The sequence below is a fragment of the Mchenga conophoros genome, linkage group LG6 (genome assembly GCF_057382185.1).
Source record: "Mchenga conophoros isolate Kocher_MC1m ecotype Shallow Benthic linkage group LG6, M_conophoros_male_GT1.1, whole genome shotgun sequence".
NCBI classification, from domain to species: Eukaryota; Metazoa; Chordata; class Actinopteri; order Cichliformes; family Cichlidae; genus Mchenga; species Mchenga conophoros.
The window spans coordinates 39274911-39295546 of NC_140531.1; the positions used below are offsets into that span (position 1 = coordinate 39274911).

General features: G+C 43.4%; 1 protein-coding gene across 3 annotated transcripts; it reads right to left on the reverse strand.

The window, feature by feature from the left end:
* Nucleotides 1-11852: 11852 nt before the first annotated feature.
* LOC146573282 (E3 ubiquitin/ISG15 ligase TRIM25-like) lies at nucleotides 11853-19733 on the reverse strand. Of its 3 annotated transcripts, XM_085277986.1 has the most exons (10): nucleotides 19051-19733; nucleotides 16542-16609; nucleotides 16160-16255; nucleotides 15813-16046; nucleotides 15483-15651; nucleotides 14764-14829; nucleotides 14559-14648; nucleotides 13880-14020; nucleotides 13516-13575; nucleotides 11853-13421 (listed from the first exon to the last, which is right to left on the reverse strand). In XM_085277986.1, exons 2-10 carry the CDS (start codon nucleotides 16545-16547, stop codon nucleotides 12880-12882), a joined length of 1404 nt encoding a protein of 467 aa, XP_085134112.1. In that variant the 5' UTR covers nucleotides 16548-16609; nucleotides 19051-19733; the 3' UTR covers nucleotides 11853-12879. The 3 variants fall into 3 exon arrangements, with proteins under 3 accessions (XP_085134112.1, XP_085134114.1, XP_085134113.1); XM_085277988.1 differs by lacking the exon at nucleotides 16542-16609; XM_085277987.1 differs by lacking the exon at nucleotides 19051-19733 and having other exon boundaries at nucleotides 16542-19036.
* Between the last annotated feature and the right edge of the window lie 903 nt (nucleotides 19734-20636).

A 20636-nucleotide genomic window follows, 5' to 3' on the forward strand; every position in this document is an offset into this window, starting at 1 on the left:
GAGTGCTGGCAGGCACTGACTGCAAATGATTTTCTTCCAAACATTAAAAAGCAATCTTGATGTTGTAAAGGCTCACCTTTCAGCACATTCACTTCACCAGATGCACCTTGTTTCTTTTCCTCACCTTTGATTGGGTGTGGTGCTTGGCCTTAATTGCACTCACCTGTCACTCGTTATATAAGGACTGCACTCACCTACCCCTCACTCTTTCTTCACTCCCACATGGGGCGGCAGCTGAGGTGAGTTTCTCTTTGAGTCTCCTGAGTTCATGTATCATTTTGAGTTACTTAAATCGTACTTTATGTCCTTTTTAGAGAGAGCAGTCCATGTGTGTCTTTCTTTCCTTCCTTCTTTGCCTTATTGATTTGGAGAATAAAAGGAAAACCCTGAGAATAATTAGATGACTGCTTATTCTTATTCTAACCGGATGAGCCTGTAAATGTCCAGTTTTGTTTATTGATCTAAGCCTGAACAGCTACGCGTAGTGTCCAGTAGAGGGCTCTGTTGTTTAGTTAGCGGCAAGCTGCACTTCCAGCTCAGACCGGTTTTTGTGGCGCACATGTCCCAGTAGGCAGCTCTCAATGAAGCGTGAAGCAGCGTGATACCGGACTCTAGCAAAATTAACAATTTGCAGCCCTTGGAATGCGGAGCGAGGTACATGTTTTAAGTTGTATTTGTTTGCTTAACTGATATTTTGTTGTATTTTCTGCATTATTTGAGTTCATATTTGTAATAAGCGTCTAAGAAAATGTATTTTGTGTTTCTGTTTAGTTTTCACGGTGCATTGGTGCACCTCAGCACTGTTAGATTCTGAATGAATCTCAAAGTAAAAATTACTGCACCCGTCGAGGCTCTCTCTATTTCTTCCTTGGTCCGAGGGACTGCTACAGTGAAAACTCGATCGCTGAGTGAAGGCTACTTGCTAGCTCCCATGCCAGATGAGTGCAGTCCGTGCCACGAGGTGGGTCCGTGTGTCAGCTGTGAGATATTTCTACACCAGTCAAGATCATCTTTGCTTCGTCGCCTACCTCCCCTTTGAACTCTGATGGTTACTTTACGAAGGTGCAGGTATTATGCCCATTAAGGACTTTGCTGATAACAAAGTTAAAATGTCTGCACACTAATTCAGAGTTACTTGCCTTAAATATTTTTGTGGTTACAGCCTTAAAGGTATACTGCATTGCACTGAGTAATTACAATCTTTAAATTGTATGGTTTTATTCTTCTTGAAAGTAACGTATATCAGCGGTATTTACAGTTACATTTTGTCTAATATGTGGGTGCTAATCTGTTTATTTATGTGATGTAAACGTCTGATGTGAGCATTGTTTCCAAAAGTAACACTCACGTAAGTTTAAGTCCAGATGTTATCGCATAGAGCAACATACACATTGCAGTAACAAAATGTTGAACCCTGCTGAAGAAGCCGACGACTCAGAGCAACAAGGAGTAAGATCCAGCAATCGTGAAAGGCACTTAACCGAAAAGGGTAAAGAAATGCAGGAATATGAGGCAAAGAAAAATGAGAAGGCATTTAACAAAGCTTATGACACTTGGAAGAAGGCAGCTAAAGAAATCAGAACAAAGCTGAAAACTTTCTGCTCACCTGAAGAGCTAAACAATGCCAGTCATGACATAAGAGACAAGCACGTTGTAGTACAACAGCATTATGAACCCATTCGCCGCAGCCAATCCATGACGCCAGACATTGTTAAGCGAATGGATGCTTGTGCAGTGCTTACAACTGACATTTGTGAAGTTGTTGCTAAACGACAGGAAAATATCGATCAGCTCTTTAACGATCGCCTTGAAAAGGAAAGAGTACGAGTGATGTTAAACAAAAGGGACTATGGTTCTGTGTTTGGTGATACAAAAACTGAAACGTCGTTCCCAGAGGGTTCAGTTGCACGCTCAAAGGCAGATTCTACTGGCAGTCGTGAGGTGGAAGCAGAAGCTGAACTTGCAGCCAAAGTGGAACAAGCAAAGGCCACACAAGAAATATTGGCACAGGAAACCAAGATCAGCCAAATGGAAAATGAGTGGAAAATAAAGGAAGTGGAATCAAAGGCAAAGTTGGAGGAGGAAAAGACTAAACTTCAACAGTTAAAGGCAGACAGTGAAGTGAAAGTAGCAGCTGCACGAGTAAGAGCCCTTAGCGCTCAAAATGACATTGAAAGCCATGATCAAGTGTCCTGCTACAACTTAGAAAATTCCGCAAATCTCCCCAACAGCGTACCACGGCTCTCTTTAAATCCACGAGCACCAACATTTAGACCTCACAATACTACTCCAGAACGTGAAGAACTTAGCTTAGTTCAAGCCCTTGCCAGCTCTCTTACCCTAAACAGGCTTCCTGTACCCGAGCCCACCATCTTTAGTGGCGACCCCCTAAAGTTTATGGATTGGAAGGTATCCTTTATGGCACTAATTGGTGACAAACCTTTACCAGTGTGTGAGAAAATGTTGTATCTAAAGAGCTATCTTGCAGGTGAAGCACGAAAGGCAGTAGAGGGATATTTCTTCCGCAACAGTGAGCAGGCATACGCAGGCATTTGGAGCGTTTTAGAGGAAAGGTATGGCAGCCCATTTGTTATTCAAAGAGCCTTTAGGGCTAAACTCACAAAATGGCCTAAAATAGCTGCCAATGATCCTAAAGCACTGAGGGAGTTTGCAGATTTTCTCCAAAGCTGTGCAGAGGCTATCCCTCAAGTCAAAGGCCTAGAGATCCTTAATGATTGTGAGGAAAATCACAAGCTTCTAAGAAAACTGCCTGAGTGGATAGTGCAGAGATGGAGCCGCATTGTGGTGGAGGAGCTAGACAAAAGCCAAGACTACCCCAACTTCGCTCGCTTTACAAAGTTCATACAAAATGAAGCTAAAGTAGTTTGCAATCCTGTTGCCTCACCATTCCTAATAAACGAAAGGGCATCAGAAGAGCGGCACGTTAAAAGAGCGAAGGCACTCAGTACTACCATCCAACCAAAGTCTCCACCAATCCCAGTATCTACTTCTAGACCTAAACCCCCATGTTTGTTTTGCAAAGAAGAATCGCACGGCATAGCTAAGTGTCCTGCTTTTGCAGCGAAAACTAGTGATGACAAGAAAGTTTTCATTCAAGAAAATCGTCTCTGCTTCGGGTGTTTGAGAAGGGGTCATGTAACCAAAGAATGCAGAGGACGTCACTCCTGTAGTAAGTGTGGTCGGCGTCACCCCACCTGTCTACACACAGAAAGAGTGAATGAACCTAAAGAAAGGAAAACTGAGGATTCTAAATCCCCAGATGAAGGTGCAAACAAGGAAGTGCATAATGTTATGACTCATGTACTAACAAGGAAACCATCTTCCACATCCAGCATAGTACCAGTATTTGTGTCAGTTGCATCTGAGCCTGAGAAAGAAATACTTACATATGCCCTGCTTGATACCCAGAGTGACTCATCCTTTATTTTAGAGGATTTGGCCTTAGAACTAAATGTAGACGCCCAACCAGTGCAGTTAAAGCTTAGTACCATGACTTCCGTCGACACAGTCGTTGCAAGTAAACTTGCCAACAACTTACAGGTGCGTGGGTTTGATTCTGAGACTCGTGTCCAAATAGAACAAGCCTACTCTCGTGACTTTATCCCAGTTGACAAGTCTCATATCCCTACCAAGGAAACGGCACTTCAGTGGCCACACCTTGAAGGCTTAGCTAACAAGTTACAGCCATTACAGAACTGTGAAGTAGGTCTATTGATTGGTTATGACTGCCCATCAGCACTAGCCCCCCTAGAGATCGTCACAGGCAAAATAAACGAACCTTTCGCACAAAGAACCCTACTAGGATGGAGTATTATTGGTTCTGGTAATCCTCACCTAGACAGAGAAGGTAACCAGAGTTACGTGCACAGGATCACAGTCAAAGAAATGCCCATACCATCAGCCACAGATGTACTCAAAGTCCTAGAGACTGACTTTAATGAGAGAAACTATGAGGATAAGTATGTATCACAGGATGATGTTCGCTTCATACAAATCCTCAGTGATACAATAAAACAAAGACCAGATGGGCACTATGAGATGCCGCTTCCCTTCAAGGGCAATGATCCACCAGCGCTTCCCAACAATAAGAAGCTAGCCACAGTCCGACTGCAACACCTGAAGAAAAGGCTAAAGGCTGATAAACAGTATCATGAACATTACTGTTCCTTTATGAGAGACATTATCAGCAGTGGTGATGCAGAATTAGCCCCCCCTTTGTCTGAAGGCAAGACTGCATGGTACATCCCACACCATGGGGTATATCACCCGAAAAAACCAGCCAAGCTAAGAGTCGTCTTTGACTGTTCAGCAAAATTTCTCGGTGTCTCATTAAACGACACTCTTCTCACAGGTCCAGATATGATCAACTCATTGGTGGGGGTACTCTGTCGTTTCAGAAAGGAAAATGTAGCCATAATCTGTGATATCGAGAGAATGTTCCACCAGTTCTCTGTTTGTCCAGACATGCGCAACTATCTGAGATTTCTGTGGTGGCAGGATGGACAATTAGACAAAGAACCCAGAGAGTACAGAATGGCTGTACATCTATTCGGTGCCAGTTCATCCCCTGGATGTGCTAATTTCGGCCTGAAATATTTGGCACAACAGTACAGAGCAGACTATCCTAAGGCCTCAGAGTTTGTTGAACAGAACTTTTATGTAGACGATGGTCTAACTAGTGTCCCATCAGTTAAAGAGGCACAAGAACTCATCACCGAAACACAAGCACTTTGTAGACTTGGCGGTCTACATCTGCACAAGTTCAACTCAAACCAAAGTGATGCGCTTTCCCAGCTGGAACCCTCAGACAGAGCAGACACCACAGAACCGCTCGATTTCAAACCTGACACAACAGCTGAAGGCCATGTGCTCGGCATCCAGTGGTCAATCAAAAATGACACTTTCAGTTTCAAAATAAACACTAAGGACCAACCTCCTACTCGCCGGAGCATACTGTCAGTGATCTCATCCCTGTACGACCCACTAGGGTTCGTAGCTCCCTTCACCTTAAGAGGCAAAGGTATCCTACAGGAACTGTGTCGCAGAGGCATTGAATGGGATGACCCCCTTCCTGACAACTTACGTTCACGGTGGGAGGACTGGAAAGATGGGTTGGAAAGACTAAAATCGGTTGCAGTGCCTAGATGTTACCACCCACCAGAACTAACAGACATTGTAAAGGTGGAACTGCACCACTTTTGTGATGCTAGTGATTTAGGATATGGTGCATGCTCCTATATTAGGTACCTCAGCAACGAGAAGGTCCACTGTAGTCTTGTTATGGCTAAGGCAAGAGTCGCACCTACCAAGGTGACAAGTATCCCACGATTAGAACTCTCAGCCGCAGTCACATCAGCCAGAATGAGCAGCATGCTAAAAGCAGAGCTTCAGATGTGCATTAATGAAGAGTTCTTTTGGACTGACTCCCAAGTAGTCTTAGCCTATATTAACAATGAGGCACGACGGTTCCACGTCTTCGTTGCCAACCGTGTTCAGTTAATTAGGCAAACTACAGATCCCAAACAGTGGCACTACATTGACACAGCTCAGAATCCTGCAGATTACGCCTCTAGAGGGCTCAGTGCATCAGAAATCATGTCAACATGTTGGTTGTCTGGTCCAAAGTTTCTGTGGGAACATGACATTTCATATGCACCCAGCCCCTCAGCTGTGTTGTTAGTAGGGGATCCAGAAGTCAAAGCAGTCAAAGCTCTCACAACTCAAACAAATGAACAAGACAATATCCTCAGCCGTTTGTCAAGGTTTTCAAGCTGGTCAATGCTCCTTAAAGTGGTTGCAAGGATAAAAAGATTGAGATCCGGCAAAGCCCAGTATGGAAACTTTGTAACAGTAGATGAACGGAAAACAGCTGCTGACACAGTAATAAAGCTCCTTCAGCAGCAGGCCTTTTCTCAAGAGATGGAAGTGTTGAAGGTGGGAGATAACCTTCCGAGTTCAAGTCCCCTGTTTGGAGTAGATCCAGTACTAGATCAAGGACTTCTCCGTGTTGGAGGAAGACTGAAGAAGTCAACACTCTGTCAGGGACTTAAGCACCCCATCATCCTCCCGAAAGACCATCACATTACAAAGTTGATCATTGCTCATTTTCATGCACAGATTTGTCATCAAGGTAGAAGCCAAACTCTCATGGAAATCAGATCGAACGGATTTTGGGTGATTGGTGGGAGCAAGGAAGTTGCAAAACTAATAAGTAAATGTGTTCAATGTCGAAAACTAAGACGTTCACCAGAAGAACAACGCATGTCTGAACTTCCAAAGGAACGAGTTGAAATCTCAGATCCTTTCATGTATTGTGGAATGGACTGTTTCGGACCATTTGTCACAAAACAAGGTCGCAAAGAGCATAAAAGATACGGACTCCTCTTTACATGTCTTTCCTCACGTGCAGTCCACATTGAGATGCTTGAGGATCTTTCTACTGACTCTTTCATCAACGCTCTGAGATGTTTCATCAGCTTAAGAGGAGCTGTTTGTAAGTTGTACAGTGACCAGGGTACAAACTTTATTGGAGCCAAAAATGAGCTAAGAGAGTCTCTTAAACAATGTGACATGGATGCCTTAGAAGCATTCCTTGCCAATAAACAGTGTGAGTTCGTCTTCAATGCCCCATCTGCTAGCCATGCCGGAGGTGTGTGGGAACGACAGATTCGAACCATCCGCAATGTTCTCAATGCCACCATTGCTCAATGCCAAGGCAGGCTGGATGACAGCTCTCTAAGAACTCTATTCTATGAGGCGATGTTTATAGTTAATGGTCGACCACTGAGCGTTGATGGAATCAATGATCCTAAATCTCCTGAACCTCTAACTCCAAATCACCTCATATTGATGAAATCAAAGGTTGCACTGCCTCCACCAGGAAAGTTTGTGAAAGAGGACTTATATGCAAGGAAACGTTGGCGCAGAGTCCAGTATCTCACTGAGCAGTTTTGGAGTAGATGGAAAAGAGAGTACCTTCTGAACATATCTATGAGACAGAAATGGCACCTACCACGTCGAAATCTTAAAGTCAATGACATAGTCATTATCAAAGAAGACATGCTTCCCAGAAATCAGTGGCAACTGGCTCGAGTGGTTGAAGCACCAGAAGAAGATGACGGTTTGGTCCGCAGAGTCAAGCTTCAAGTTGGCGATCGAGGCTTAATAAAGAAGCAGAGAACAGCACACAAACCTCACGTAGTTGAGCGACCTGTTCAAAAGCTTGTAGTTCTATTAGAAAATAACTAATTGATGTTTCAATCAATACTTTCACATCAGGCGTATTTTGCGAAAGTTTATTGATGATGTATTTGAAATTGTGTTCGTTCTTGTAGTAATGTCCATATGTTAAAGCTGGAAATCATGTAAAGAATGTTGTTTGTTATACATGATTTGGTGGGAGTGTAAATGTCCAGTTTTGTTTATTGATCTAAGCCTGAACAGCTACGCGTAGTGTCCAGTAGAGGGCTCTGTTGTTTAGTTAGCGGCAAGCTGCACTTCCAGCTCAGACCGGTTTTTGTGGCGCACATGTCCCAGTAGGCAGCTCTCAATGAAGCATGAAGCAGCGTGATACCGGACTCTAGCAAAATTAACAATTTGCAGCCCTTGGAATGCGGAGCGAGGTACATGTTTTAAGTTGTATTTGTTTGCTTAACTGATATTTTGTTGTATTTTCTGCATTATTTGAGTTCATATTTGTAATAAGCGTCTAAGAAAATGTATTTTGTGTTTCTGTTTAGTTTTCACGGTGCATTGGTGCACCTCAGCACTGTTAGATTCTGAATGAATCTCAAAGTAAAAATTACTGCACCCGTCGAGGCTCTCTCTATTTCTTCCTTGGTCCGAGGGACTGCTACAGAGCCCATGATGCTGATTGCTTAAGCCCTGAACCTTCCTTCCTTCAAAACATGGTCCTCCGAGCCGGAGTGGTATTAGCGTCATGGATTCAAAGCAGCCATTGACTGAAGGTTTGAGAAGATCCATTCGTGATAGTCGACCTCCTGCCTACCTGCAGCAGTATGACGTTCAGTATCCTGGAGCTAGAAGAGCTACATGTAAGACAGAGAGTCAAACAGAATGCCAACATAGTGACAAAGACACACATGGGCTGCAGGATCCTGTCGGAGAGTCAGAAAGACAACCAGAGACATCCCCTGCTCCTTTACCCACCAATCAAGATGAGGTGATGAGGGAACTCCTGATGACAATGAGGGAGATTAGGCAATTCATGATTCAGTTATCTCCTCCCCATTCTCACAGTTCCTCCAGATCTTCAATTCACACTGTCTCTGATGAAAGCAAATCCTCTGTTTGCGGTTTACAAGCAATTCCCCAAACACATCAGCAACATGAGCAGTTCCCAGTGATTGATCCAGCAACATGTCAATCACACTCTCAGCCCCCCCAGGTTAGCCGTCACTCTGGTGCAGTTCTGGCTGCTAGCCCTTCTTTCCCTAATTCAACAATATTAGATGCTGCAGTTCCTTCAAGTGGTTTGCCTAGACCAGTTTTTCCTACACCAGATGAGACTCCTTTTAATTTCCTGGCCACACCACTGCAAGGTCCCCACCAGATTTCATGTGTTCAACCTGCTGTTCCTCTAGATGAAGACCCTGCTCAACCTCTCGTTTGCATTCCGGAACCAAGGCAGCACCCTCCTGTAAAGCAGCAACCAGCTACATCTGATGGTTTGCATGCACAAAACCCTTCAGTACCCATTACTGCTAGTTCTAGTCACCCTGTTAGCACTAGAACACATGTGTATAAACTTGAGGGTCCTTCTTTCCCAGACCTTACCAGAGAAGATGAAATCCAGTATAGGCTGTTACGAATGGCCCTTACTAACCTGCTTGACCCTCATGACACAGAGCATTTCAAATATCATGTCCTTCTTGATCATCTGAAAGTAGACCAAGCTAAACGGTTAGCTATTTCCTTTTCCTATGCTCCTGACCCATACACTCAAGCCATCAAAGCTCTTGATGAGCGTTATGGGCAACCAAGACAGCTAGCATTGAAAGAACTACGGAATATACTGGAGCTTCCTCCTATCAGAGCAGGTGATGGTCGGACTCTGGATAATTTTGCTCTTCGTGTACAAGCTTTAGTTGGTTTGCTTAGCACTATGGGTGATCAAGGACGGACAGAACTAAATTGTGGCTCCCATGTCGATCGCCTACTTGAAAAGTTGCCCGCAGAGCATTCCAGTCGCTTCAAACGGCATATTTACAGGGAACAAGGAGATACGATGTATGACTTACCTTTGTTCTCATCCTGGTTGCAAATTGAATTCAAGTGTCAACCAAGAAAGGACAGTCCTGTTTCATCCTTTAACCAGCCACGACCTGCCCATAAGTACACCTCTCCACTCACAACAATATTACATGGGACAAATGCATCCGATCCTGTACAGGCAGCACAACCCATCATAATGACTAAGGCAAGATGTGCATATTGCTGCTCACCTGAACACCACATTAGCAAGTGCCCCGAGTTCATTAACAAGACAAAGGATGAGAAAATAAACTGGATAAGGAGAAACAAACGGTGCTGGCGTTGTGCTAGAACTCATCAGGCTGCGAAGTGTGATCTGAGGAAAGCATGTGCCACCTGCATGGAAAGACATCTACAGATCCTATGTGAGGTGAATCAGAGACCTAGAACTGAAACTAATCCTGTAGTGAGGACACTGTACTTTGATAGACCTAGCGATCGCCCTAGTGTCCTTTTAAAGGTTGTGAAAGTGCTCCTGCGTAATGGCAAAAGAACCCTGGAAACATATGCAATACTTGACGATGGCTCCCAACGTACCATGCTTCTGACATCTGCAGCTAAGCATCTCCACCTAACTGGGAAAGCTGAAAAATTATCACTCAGAACTGTCCATCAAGAAGTTGAAACCATTCAAGGTTCTTGTGTAAGTTTCCAGATTTCTCCCATCGCACATCCAGAGAAAACTTACACAATTAACAATGCCTTCGCTACAAGTCACTTAGCACTTTCAGACCACACCTACCCCGTATCCTCTCTTCAACGGAGATACAAGCATCTTCAAGGTATCCCATTAACCTTCATTAACAAAGCAGTTCCACTACTGCTCATAGGCTCTGATCATACCCACCTTATTACGCCTATTGCACCAGTTAGACATGGACCATTTGGATCTCCTGCAGCAGTCAAAACCCACTTAGGATGGACACTCCAAGGTCCAATCACAGACTTCCAACCCCAGAGCAGTTCCACGCATGCCCAATGTTTATTCACATCTTCCAGTTCAGGTTCAGGAGAACCGCTCCAGCACATCCTTGTGTCCGCTGATGGCTCTGAATTCATTCAGCCACCTCATACTCTACCATCAGCAGTACCTATGTCGTCACCGGCAGTGCCACTATCACCAGTTCCACCGCCTGTGGCTGCCATTCCGCCAGTGGTCAGGGCGCTGCCTGCTCCTGCATCACCTGGTCCTGCCTCTGCCAAGCCCCGTACATTGCCCCCAGCACCTGCAAAACTGCCCAACGGTCTGCAGGTCTGGGCCTGCCGCTGCATCCCACGCGGTTGGCATTTGGACCTGCTTTGCCGTCACCGCTGGTTACATGGTCGGCCCCCTGAACTGTCTAGCCTGCATTGTCGATCTCTAGGTCAACCCCCTGAACCTATATTAGACCTGTAGCATGTCTGATTCCTCTGCCCCCGCTTTGTGAAAAAGAGCATCTCTAATCCTTTGAACATATTTCTACTGAGAAATATGGGGGCGGCTGTTGTAAAGGCTCACCTTTCAGCACATTCACTTCACCAGATGCACCTTGTTTCTTTTCCTCACCTTTGATTGGGTGTGGTGCTTGGCCTTAATTGCACTCACCTGTCACTCGTTATATAAGGACTGCACTCACCTACCCCTCACTCTTTCTTCACTCCCACATGGGGCGGCAGCTGAGGTGAGTTTCTCTTTGAGTCTCCTGAGTTCATGTATCATTTTGAGTTACTTAAATCGTACTTTATGTCCTTTTTAGAGAGCAGTCCATGTGTGTCTTTCTTTCCTTCCTTCTTTGCCTTATTGATTTGGAGAATAAAAGGAAAACCCTGAGAATAATTAGATGACTGCTTATTCTTATTCTAACCGGATGAGCCCATGATGCTGATTGCTTAAGCCCTGAACCTTCCTTCCTTCAAAACACTTGATAGTAAAAATCATGTTAGTTTGTCCAGTTATCACAGAGCCTCTAAAAATGGGTTTTATTGTACAAAAATAGGTCTAATTCCTAAACAGTTAATACCATTTTTAAACCTTTGCACTAAAGCTGAAACTCTGACAGAACAGAAATCAAGAAACATGGTGACCTGGAAACAGCAGTGAACACTTAGACACAAGGAGCACGCACAGCCAGGGAGACAACGACGTGACACAGCTGGATCTGAGTAACAGAACAGGGGAAGCAAAGTTTTGCTTCCCCTGTTCTGTTACTCAGATCCAGCTAACCCGCAAAATAAAACAGGAAGTAACACGCACATCGAGACCCAGAAAAGGACACATAAGCTTGACATTAGGAAAGGGGACTAACAGACATGGAAGCAAGTGACAGACTGGGGAGACAAGGGATGAGACGCGAAGGAAATGGAAACTGGTAAGGCAGACCGAAGACAGACATGACGGAGACACAGAGAGGGGGGGAGTGAGGGACAAAACATGGGGACGAGACAAAGCCATGAAAGAAACCTAATAGCAAAACAAAACACCATGAAGTAAAAAATCTCAGAGACCCTCAAAAGACCAGACTGTCAAATCATCTTCCTAATGCAAAAGAAAGAATAATGAATTTACACAAAACTCGAAACCCCTTTGCTTCAATCTTTATTCACACTATTTGTTTATTTATTATTTGACATGTTTCTATTATATAGCGAGGCGCAATCATAAGCATTTTAAAGAGTTTTATTGGAAAAGAAGTCAAATTTAAACAACAACACAGTATTTATAGTGTTACACGTGCACTGACCATACGATAAAACATCCTCGTGACTTCATAGATCTGGAAGCAATTTGGTGATGACCAGTGCATGATGGGTCACTGTGTCATAAGTGGTTCAAAGTGATCAAATCACTATTTTGGATTCAACACCAGATCTTAATCTGATGCAGAATCGATGACCAGTGCTTAAGAAGCAGGAGATTTTGACCAATATTAGCACATTACTACATGTTTTGCATGTGATCTGTAAGGTTTCATGGTTTTCCACTGATAGAGTTAATGGAGCCAACAAATGTGCCAGCCAAGACCTGCACCTGGATAAACAGTGAATAAGAACGCTGTCCGGTAACAATGGATATAAATTATGCGCAAAGCAGTTAATATTTTGTGGGCGATTGTGGCTCCAGAGTTGGGAGTTCGTCTTGTAATCGGAAGGTTGCCGGTTCGAGCCCCGGCTTAGACAGCCTCGGTCGTTGCGTCCTTGGGCAAGACACTTCACCCGTTGCCTACTGGTGGTGGTGAGAGGGCCCGGTGGCGCCAGTGTCCGGTAGCCTCGCCTCTGTCAGTGCGCCCCAGGGTGGCTGTGGCTACAATGTAGCTGCCATCACCAGTGTGTGAATGTGTGGATGACTGAATGTGTAAAGCGCTTTGGGGTCCTTAGGGACTAGTAAAGCGCTATATAAATACAGGCCATTTACCAGGCCTTTTTTTTTTTTTTTTTTTTGATAAACTGGATTATTAAAATAAATTACTTATTTTTTGTTTTTACTTCAGGAGGAAATATGGCTACAATAGCTTTTGGTTGCTTAGTAAACTGAAAAACTGAAAACTGAAACACCATAGGACACCTTTAATTATAGCAACAATCGCACCATCTGACTGTGTATGGTATTCATTGTTGCATTTTGCAAAAGGTAATGGAGGAGCCATTTGAGAAAATCCAGAAGGCTGGATAGATAGCCTCTAAAAAGGCAGGGTAAGGGAACTTGATAGTGTGGAAGGGATACGCCCTCTCTGCCACGCGATAGAACGTAGCGGTGCCGGCCTCACAATCCAACAGCACGCCGACACGCTTTGGATTTGGATTAGCAAGCACGGTCTCGCTGCTGTTATGCCAGACTGACAGGCCGACATCAAGCCACTCGACACACCAGGACTGGACGTTGCGGCCCAGTCGACTGGTGGGGCCTTTGCGGTCGATGCTGTTGTAAGCCAAGCCTATGCCAATGAAGTTAATGTTGGTCAGTCGCACTTCCCAGTAATGGCGTCCCGTAGAGAAACCCTTGGAGGCGAGCACCTGGGAGCAGACAGCAAAGCGTCCGGGGCAGTCGGGGTAGTTTATGTGCTCGTCTGACACGGAGGCCTTAGTGAAGTTCTCGGTCAGCGCGATGCGTTTATGGGCGGTGCTTGGATCGAAAGTGAGTTCTGTGGCGTCTGAAAGGGATAAAAGGAAAGACCATTTTATTTTAAAAAACAAACAGACACGGCTGCTGTTGCTGCATGAGCGGATGATGCCTGCTACACTTACATTTCAGAAGTTCACCTCTCTTTTCAGCTGTGCTTATGTCTGGGGGAATATCTGGAGCTTCTACAATTAAAGACAAAAAAGTAAATCATTTGTGTTGCCATATTGGAAAATGGACATGGTTACTGTAAAACTGGAATTGTAGCTTGTGCCAAGTTGGGGTGTATTTACATGGTGATAGTGATGATTTTGTTTGCTTTCCACACAGCTGTCAGAGTTGCAATAAGTGAAATAAAGACATAGACCAAGTTTGTCATCAAGCTCAGAGATAACAGAAGATGAATGGCACCTGTTCTAAAGTCTGTTTGTGGTGCTGGGACTACATTAGCAACTCAGCATACAGTGCTCAAATCTGATGTCTGTCTACCTGGTTTCTGATTAGGTTCAGCTGCAGGAGAACAGTCTCTGGGTTCCTCTTTCACTCCATACTCCAGCAGGTTTTCCATTGAACGGGCGTTTTTCTTAATTCCCATAATGCCAGTGGACTCATTAGGCTTTGTTTTGGTTTCTAGAAAGTAGAGAAAGGCAGTGAAGTATTTATAACACTGAATATGCATAAATCAATCTAAACACTGGCAGGGAAGACCCGACATTCTCCATATTTATTATATAGGTTCATTATTACATCTTCATCAGGACTGTGTGTGGAAAAACAGAGTTCATTACCAGTAAGAATTGACACAGATGTGACACAGGAAAAGATATGGCACTGAAACAATTCTTCACATCGTCACTGTGAACAGAGTCATAACAGATGTTTGCGCACAGCTGCACAAGCAGAGGAAAAAAGCTTTTTAAACCTTTCTTTGGGTTTATGCAGTTTTTATGTCCTGATGACATTAAAATTACAATAATGGATCTCTCCCAGTTTATTTTGTGCAGGGCTTTAAAATAGACTTGCTTCTAGAACCGACCACCACCAAAACGTTTGACTTGGATTCTGTATATGGTGTCATCCTCTATTAGAAGTCCTGGAAACAAACTGTCGAGGGACTGTGTGCTATCTATTGGTTCATTAAAAAAAATAAAAATCACATGTTCCTTACTTCGAGTTCTTTTCTTTTTGGCTGTTTGGGCTTGAGGACCTGGACTGTTGGACTCGCGGAGTCTGGGCTGAGCAGGAGAGCACTCCACTTCTGAAAAAGCATTAAAAAAAAAAAGATTAGAAGCATTTTATTCTTTAATTTTTTTAATTTTTTATTTGTTGCATGTGTTGCATTTAAATGACTTTCTTTCCTGAGAAGAACATACCCAACTCTGGCTGAGCTCCGGTACTTTCAGGTCTTGCTGGTCCTGAGACAGGAGCTGCAGTTTGACCTGTGGAGGGTAAACGGTTGCATTTAAACAGCACTTTACTTCTTGTTCGTGGGACTAGTGTACCCTGCCCAGTGTATGGTTACTGGGGCCCCACCTGGGAGGCAGCCCTGAGAGGGAGCTTGACAGAGAGTGGCTGCTGGCTGGGCCATTGGGCCTTTCCAGGTGCAGCCCAAAAAGCTACATGGGCCCACCCTCCTGAACCTGAGTGGTGTTCTGTTATTGGACCTCTTTGCAAATCAGTTTGTCCATAACGAACACCATGTTTGAAAATATGGATGTCCTGAATGGACCATGTTTTGCACCTCCATAGTATTTGGCAAGGATGCCTGTTGGGTGAGGTGTTTTGGGCATGTCCCAGCAGAGGGAGGCCCCGGGGCAGACCCAGGACATGCTGAGGAGATTACATCTCTTGGCTGGCCTGGGAATGTCTGTGTCACCTGGATTAGCTGGAGGAGGTGACTGAGGAGAGGGAGGACTAGATTTCGGATCCTTGAAGAAAAAAAATCATAACCCTTTATCACAAAGTCTTCAATCTTTCCTTTGATTGCCAACATATTAAACATGACACAAACTCACCAAATTGCACCAGTGCTAGTGTTAATTTCTGCAACAAAATTTGAACAAAACCTGCTAATGCATGCCTGCACACAGACCTGCTTTAAATAATAGTAATCTGGCCTCAGTGGGCTGTTTAAGCATCTCCATCAGAGTCTCCCTCAGGGCTGCCGCAAAGCTCTGCATCGCTATCATCTTCTTGGAGTCCAGATTGATTGGAGGCACTTTAGGCTCAATCTTTACAACTTTGGGCAATTCAAATGAAGCCTGTGAGGAACAAGAGACAGGGAACGCTGTTTATTGTGACATGATTTTTAATCCCTAATTATTTATCTAGTACCATAAATGCTCTGTCTTGTTCTTCAGTTTAAGTTTTCCACCCTTTTCTTCTTTCCTGCTTCACATTCCTGTGATAATGTTTGACTCACCTGCAGAAAAGCCATAGACTGGGATTGACTCAGCAGCCTGTTGATATCTTCTCTGGCTTTCCCCATCTTATTACAGTTTTCATCTAGCTTCTTCATGAGATCCCGAAGTTTCATCTGACCGAGCTCCAGCTCACGGTCCACCTCATTTTGGGCCTCACGTTCATCTTGAGTCAAGATGTCCCTCATCTGCTGATAGACAGCTGCGAGCGCCGTCTTTCTTTTGTTTGCTCCATCCTGGAGCAGAATAAATACAGACACAATAAAATATGAAAATAATGAGGTTTTATCAGTGCATTTACACATGTGTCGCTGATTAAATTATATGACAAGTAATCTATGGAAATTACCTTCAGCTTGCTCTGCATGGTATTTATTTGAAACACAACAGTTTCAGTCTTCTCCATTTTCTCATTCAGCAAACCCAACTTGTCTCTGAGGTCAGACTATAAGAACAGACACAGAACAGCTTCAGCGCACAAATTTCATACAGACACTGCTCAGTGGGCCTGCAGAAGATTGCAAGTAACACTTACATACTTGTTAAACTTCATTTACAATGAGATCAGTGTTATCTGTAGAAAGTGACGCCTTGAATAAAGACGTGTGTTTAGATGCTGAGGGGGAAAAAGACCCATTACCCTAAACTAGGAGTGTCAATAATACAACCTGAGGACTGAACTAGGCTTCAAAGAATCTGTTAAAAAGCTCTCCTGTCAGCCCACGCCTTACCTGCATGGGAGGAGCATGATTCCCCACAGGGTCCAATAGAAATGATCCAGCAGTCAATCAGTGTTCACCTATAGTATGGAGGGTGTTGAGTGCCAAAATAATTTAATTAAATACATCATTAAGTGATTCATTGTTTCATTAACTAATTAATATTGGAAATAAATAATTTAGTAAATATTTTAAATGAAATGAACATTGAATTAATTACGTACATATTTAATTCATTATTTCCTATTTTAATTCATTAATGACACATTTAATTAATTAATTTTGAAATCCATTAGGGGATAATATGCACCTGTCGATCACTGTGTTTAACATTTGCTCTCCTGGACTTAACTCGAAAAACCTGGAAGGACTCTGTTCTCATATATTGCTATGTCCATTCCAAATAAAGATATAATTTAAAAAAAATAATTTTGGTGCTTGAGACCCTCCATAATGCTGGTTTGTGTGATAGCATTGCTTCACATGCTACATTTCTATGAATAAGCTGATTGTTGTTATTGTGTAAAGTTAGTGATTGCAAGAAAGTCTTATCTGTTGTAATTTAGTGTGATAACATGTGCACCTGTGCTGACAAGCTTTATGTTTCAGAGCGGCACTTGAGTGAATTCCTGGGTCCACTAGGGCCGTGCTGATCCACAAACAAGAGATTTAATACAAGTTAGCTCTGATTCTGTGTCTATCCTGCTCTTATCTGCTTCTATCCCATGGTTAACATTACATTTTATTGTGGTTTAACTGTAATACTTCATCTGAAAGATGCTGAATTATTGAAAGAGATGTTTATATTATTTCCTACTTGCATCAGTTTCAGAAGCACATTTCTACTCACCAGCAAGGTTGTGTGCTTAATGTGTGGCAGCGATAAATAAAGTTCTGCGATACAGTGACATCATCTCATGTCTCTGATCGGACATTAATACACGGGGACAGGATTGAACCACATTCCAGAGATAGTGGGCTATCGTGTCTGCTGTAACAGGATCCATTCTGACTGGTGGATGGATTTACAAAGTGTAAAAGCTACTGAGAAGTAAAAAAAAACTTGTTCTTTTTACTGTTTTCTCAGCAGGGAGCCCTTTGCTTATACCATCCCATGTCATAAGAGTCATTGCTTAAACTCTCAATCTTAGCCAGAAGTCTAAATTATGGTCAGTTTTGCAGCTATCTTACTGATAAAGACCCATGGCTTGCAATACTACACTAAGAGAAAACAATAAACCCAAGCAGCCGTGCCAAGATATGCTTGAAGATGCAAGGACAATGAAGATAAGGAGATAATGAAGGTAGATGAGGTTAAATACCTGGGATCAACCATCCAATGCAATAGACCGTGCACAAGTGAGGTGAAGAAGTGAGTGCATGAATGGTGGTTGAAGAGGAGAGTCAGGAGAGAATTTGTGATAAAAGGCAGTGAGACCTGCTATGATGTATTGTTTAGAGAAGGTTTGAACTGACAAGAAGGCAAGAAGGCTGAGCTGGAGGCTGCAGACTTGGAGATAAAGAGTTTTATGTTGTTTTCATATTTTCCTGCATCATTGTTATGCATTTTATTTATTTTAGTGGCATTTTACATTGTTAAGCACTTTGTGCAGCATGGACTGTTGGTAATGTGCTACATGAATAAACTTGACCTTGACCAACAGTGCTGCAAGGATGAATTTAGAATTTACTATAATAAGCTTGTCCTAGTTTGAAAACAGTTGCACAGCCAATCACTACAGGCTTGAACCTGTTTAATGTATAAAAACTGCTCTTGTGTGAGGAGCGGTGTGTGAAAGTGACATTTTCTTCTATTATGTCAAATTACAGACAGGTGAAGCACATGACTGAGCACCACCTTAAGCTGACAACCAACAAGAGCAAATGGAAAGAGGAACAGCGCTCTACTCCACTGAACACACAGGGAGGGGTGCTACTGTCATAGAGCCCTGCTCGCACTTTGAACGCGTTGTCTGCTAAAAGCTGACAACGCAGTAGGGTGTGATCAACTGACTTACCCGTGGGGATTATGCAACAACTAAATGATTCATTCTGATTCATATGCAAGATTGTCATATTTTGACCATAAATAATAATAATAATAACCGTTTCCCATCATAAATGTGTAAACCAGTATCATTGTAAAGTGTGTCCATTTCACTCTTTGGAGAGCTAATAAAATGTAAAAGGTGGACCGGTATGTCTACTGTACGCTTTGACCTTATATCAGGCGGCTTATATCAGGAAGGATACTAAAACGTCGTACAAGGTAATTTCTGGCATTGGAATGCTGATTAGAGGAGCCATTGATTATGACCTGAGAAGGGGAAAGCTAAAGACAGGCCCCTCCTTTAATATGAAGTACAAGTCTAACCTAAATTTACTGGCTGCTAGCATTTGGACACATTTTAGAATTAACCATTAAGTTCCGATTTTCATTCATTGTGACCACAAACTGTACATAAAACTCTAATATTATCCTGAATATAAGGAACTGCCAGGTGAATACTAACAGACACACCTCTTTCAGGTTCCTCTGCTCCTCCGGACTTATGAAGGAGCATCCTTTGTGGACCTGTTGAAGTCAAAAGCTGCAGATCAGACGGTCATGCTGGCTGCAGAAGAACTCCTTCAGCTTGTGGTGGTCGGAGCAGATGCGCTCCAACAGGTCCCCGACAGGCTCGCTCAGCTGGTGGGGACGGAAAATGGGGTTTTCCCGGTGAGGGCGCAGGTGCTCCTCACAGTAAGACGCCATGCAGGTGAGGCAGGTCTTCGACGCCTCTGTTTCCATGCAGGTATCACAGCGAATGATCTCCTTTTTCTTCACTTGGCTCTCCTCTGCAGTCAGGTTGTCTTCGCTCTTGCTCGATCTCACTTTAAAGGTCTCCACGACGGCGGTGAGGACCGTGTTTTTCTTCAGCTCGGGTCTGGTGGCGAACAGGGTCCGACACTGAGGGCAGCTGTACGACTCCTTCCATGTGGCGAGCAGGCAGTCCTGGCAGAAGTTGTGTCCGCAGGGGATGGTCACCGGACAGTCAAAGGTGCTCAGACAGATGCTGCAGGTCAGCTCATCCTCCAGACTCATGATAGAAAACTGAGACTCGTCCACTTCGGCCATGATGGGACTGAAGCGAATGAAGCTGCGAGGCACAAACGAAACTTATCATTACATCAGATAATCAACGAAGGCCAACCCCTCTGGAAGTTAAACAACGGCAAACGCACTCGCACCAAAACTCAGAACTACGGAAGAGGATTAGGGCCACTGGAAAAAAAAAATCTGACTTTTTTCTCAGAATTCAGAGAAAAAAGTCAGAATTTTTTTTCCAGTGGCCCTAATCCTCTTCTGTACTACGAGAACAGTCATTTTACTGCAGTAAAGTTCATGACGTTGCACATAAATAACCATAAATAACAATACTTGTTGTATTGTTTACAATGTGTGCAATCCGTGCTTATTGTGCCTTGGGGTTTACCGTAGTGGCAGTGGGGGGCGTGTGTATTACGGAATTATTATGGAAGTGGACGTGTGTCATTATTATGTTTACGGTAACAGGATTTATGACAAAGTCACCACAACATCTGCCTGAATATTTATTTTTTCATAAACACAGATTCAACCTGAACAATGAATAAATGAATAGACAGATATATTAACTTATTTGATATCCTGTTTTAGGGCGCTGTCAAAGAAATCAAGCATTAGGAAAGAAAATGAAAGATCTTTATGCTTAATCATTTTTAACATTTGATTGTTAATTACATTACTTAATTTAATATATAAATACAAGGAACAGGCTATGAATGCATACAGGGGTGGGGAACTCGAGGCCTCCAGGGCCTGTTTCCTGCAGGTTTTAGTTAACACCCTGGGTCAACACACCTGAATCAAGTGATTAGCTCATTACCAGGCCTCTGGAGAACTTTAAGACACGTTGAGAAGATCATTTAAATCAGCTGTGTTGGATCAAGGACACATCTAAAACCTACAGGACACTGGCCCTGCATCACACGCTGAAAGACAGCCAGCTGAGTTTTAACTGATGACTTCTCCAGCTCTTTTATATCTTTATTTATGCAGTTTTTTTTGCTTACATATTTAAGATC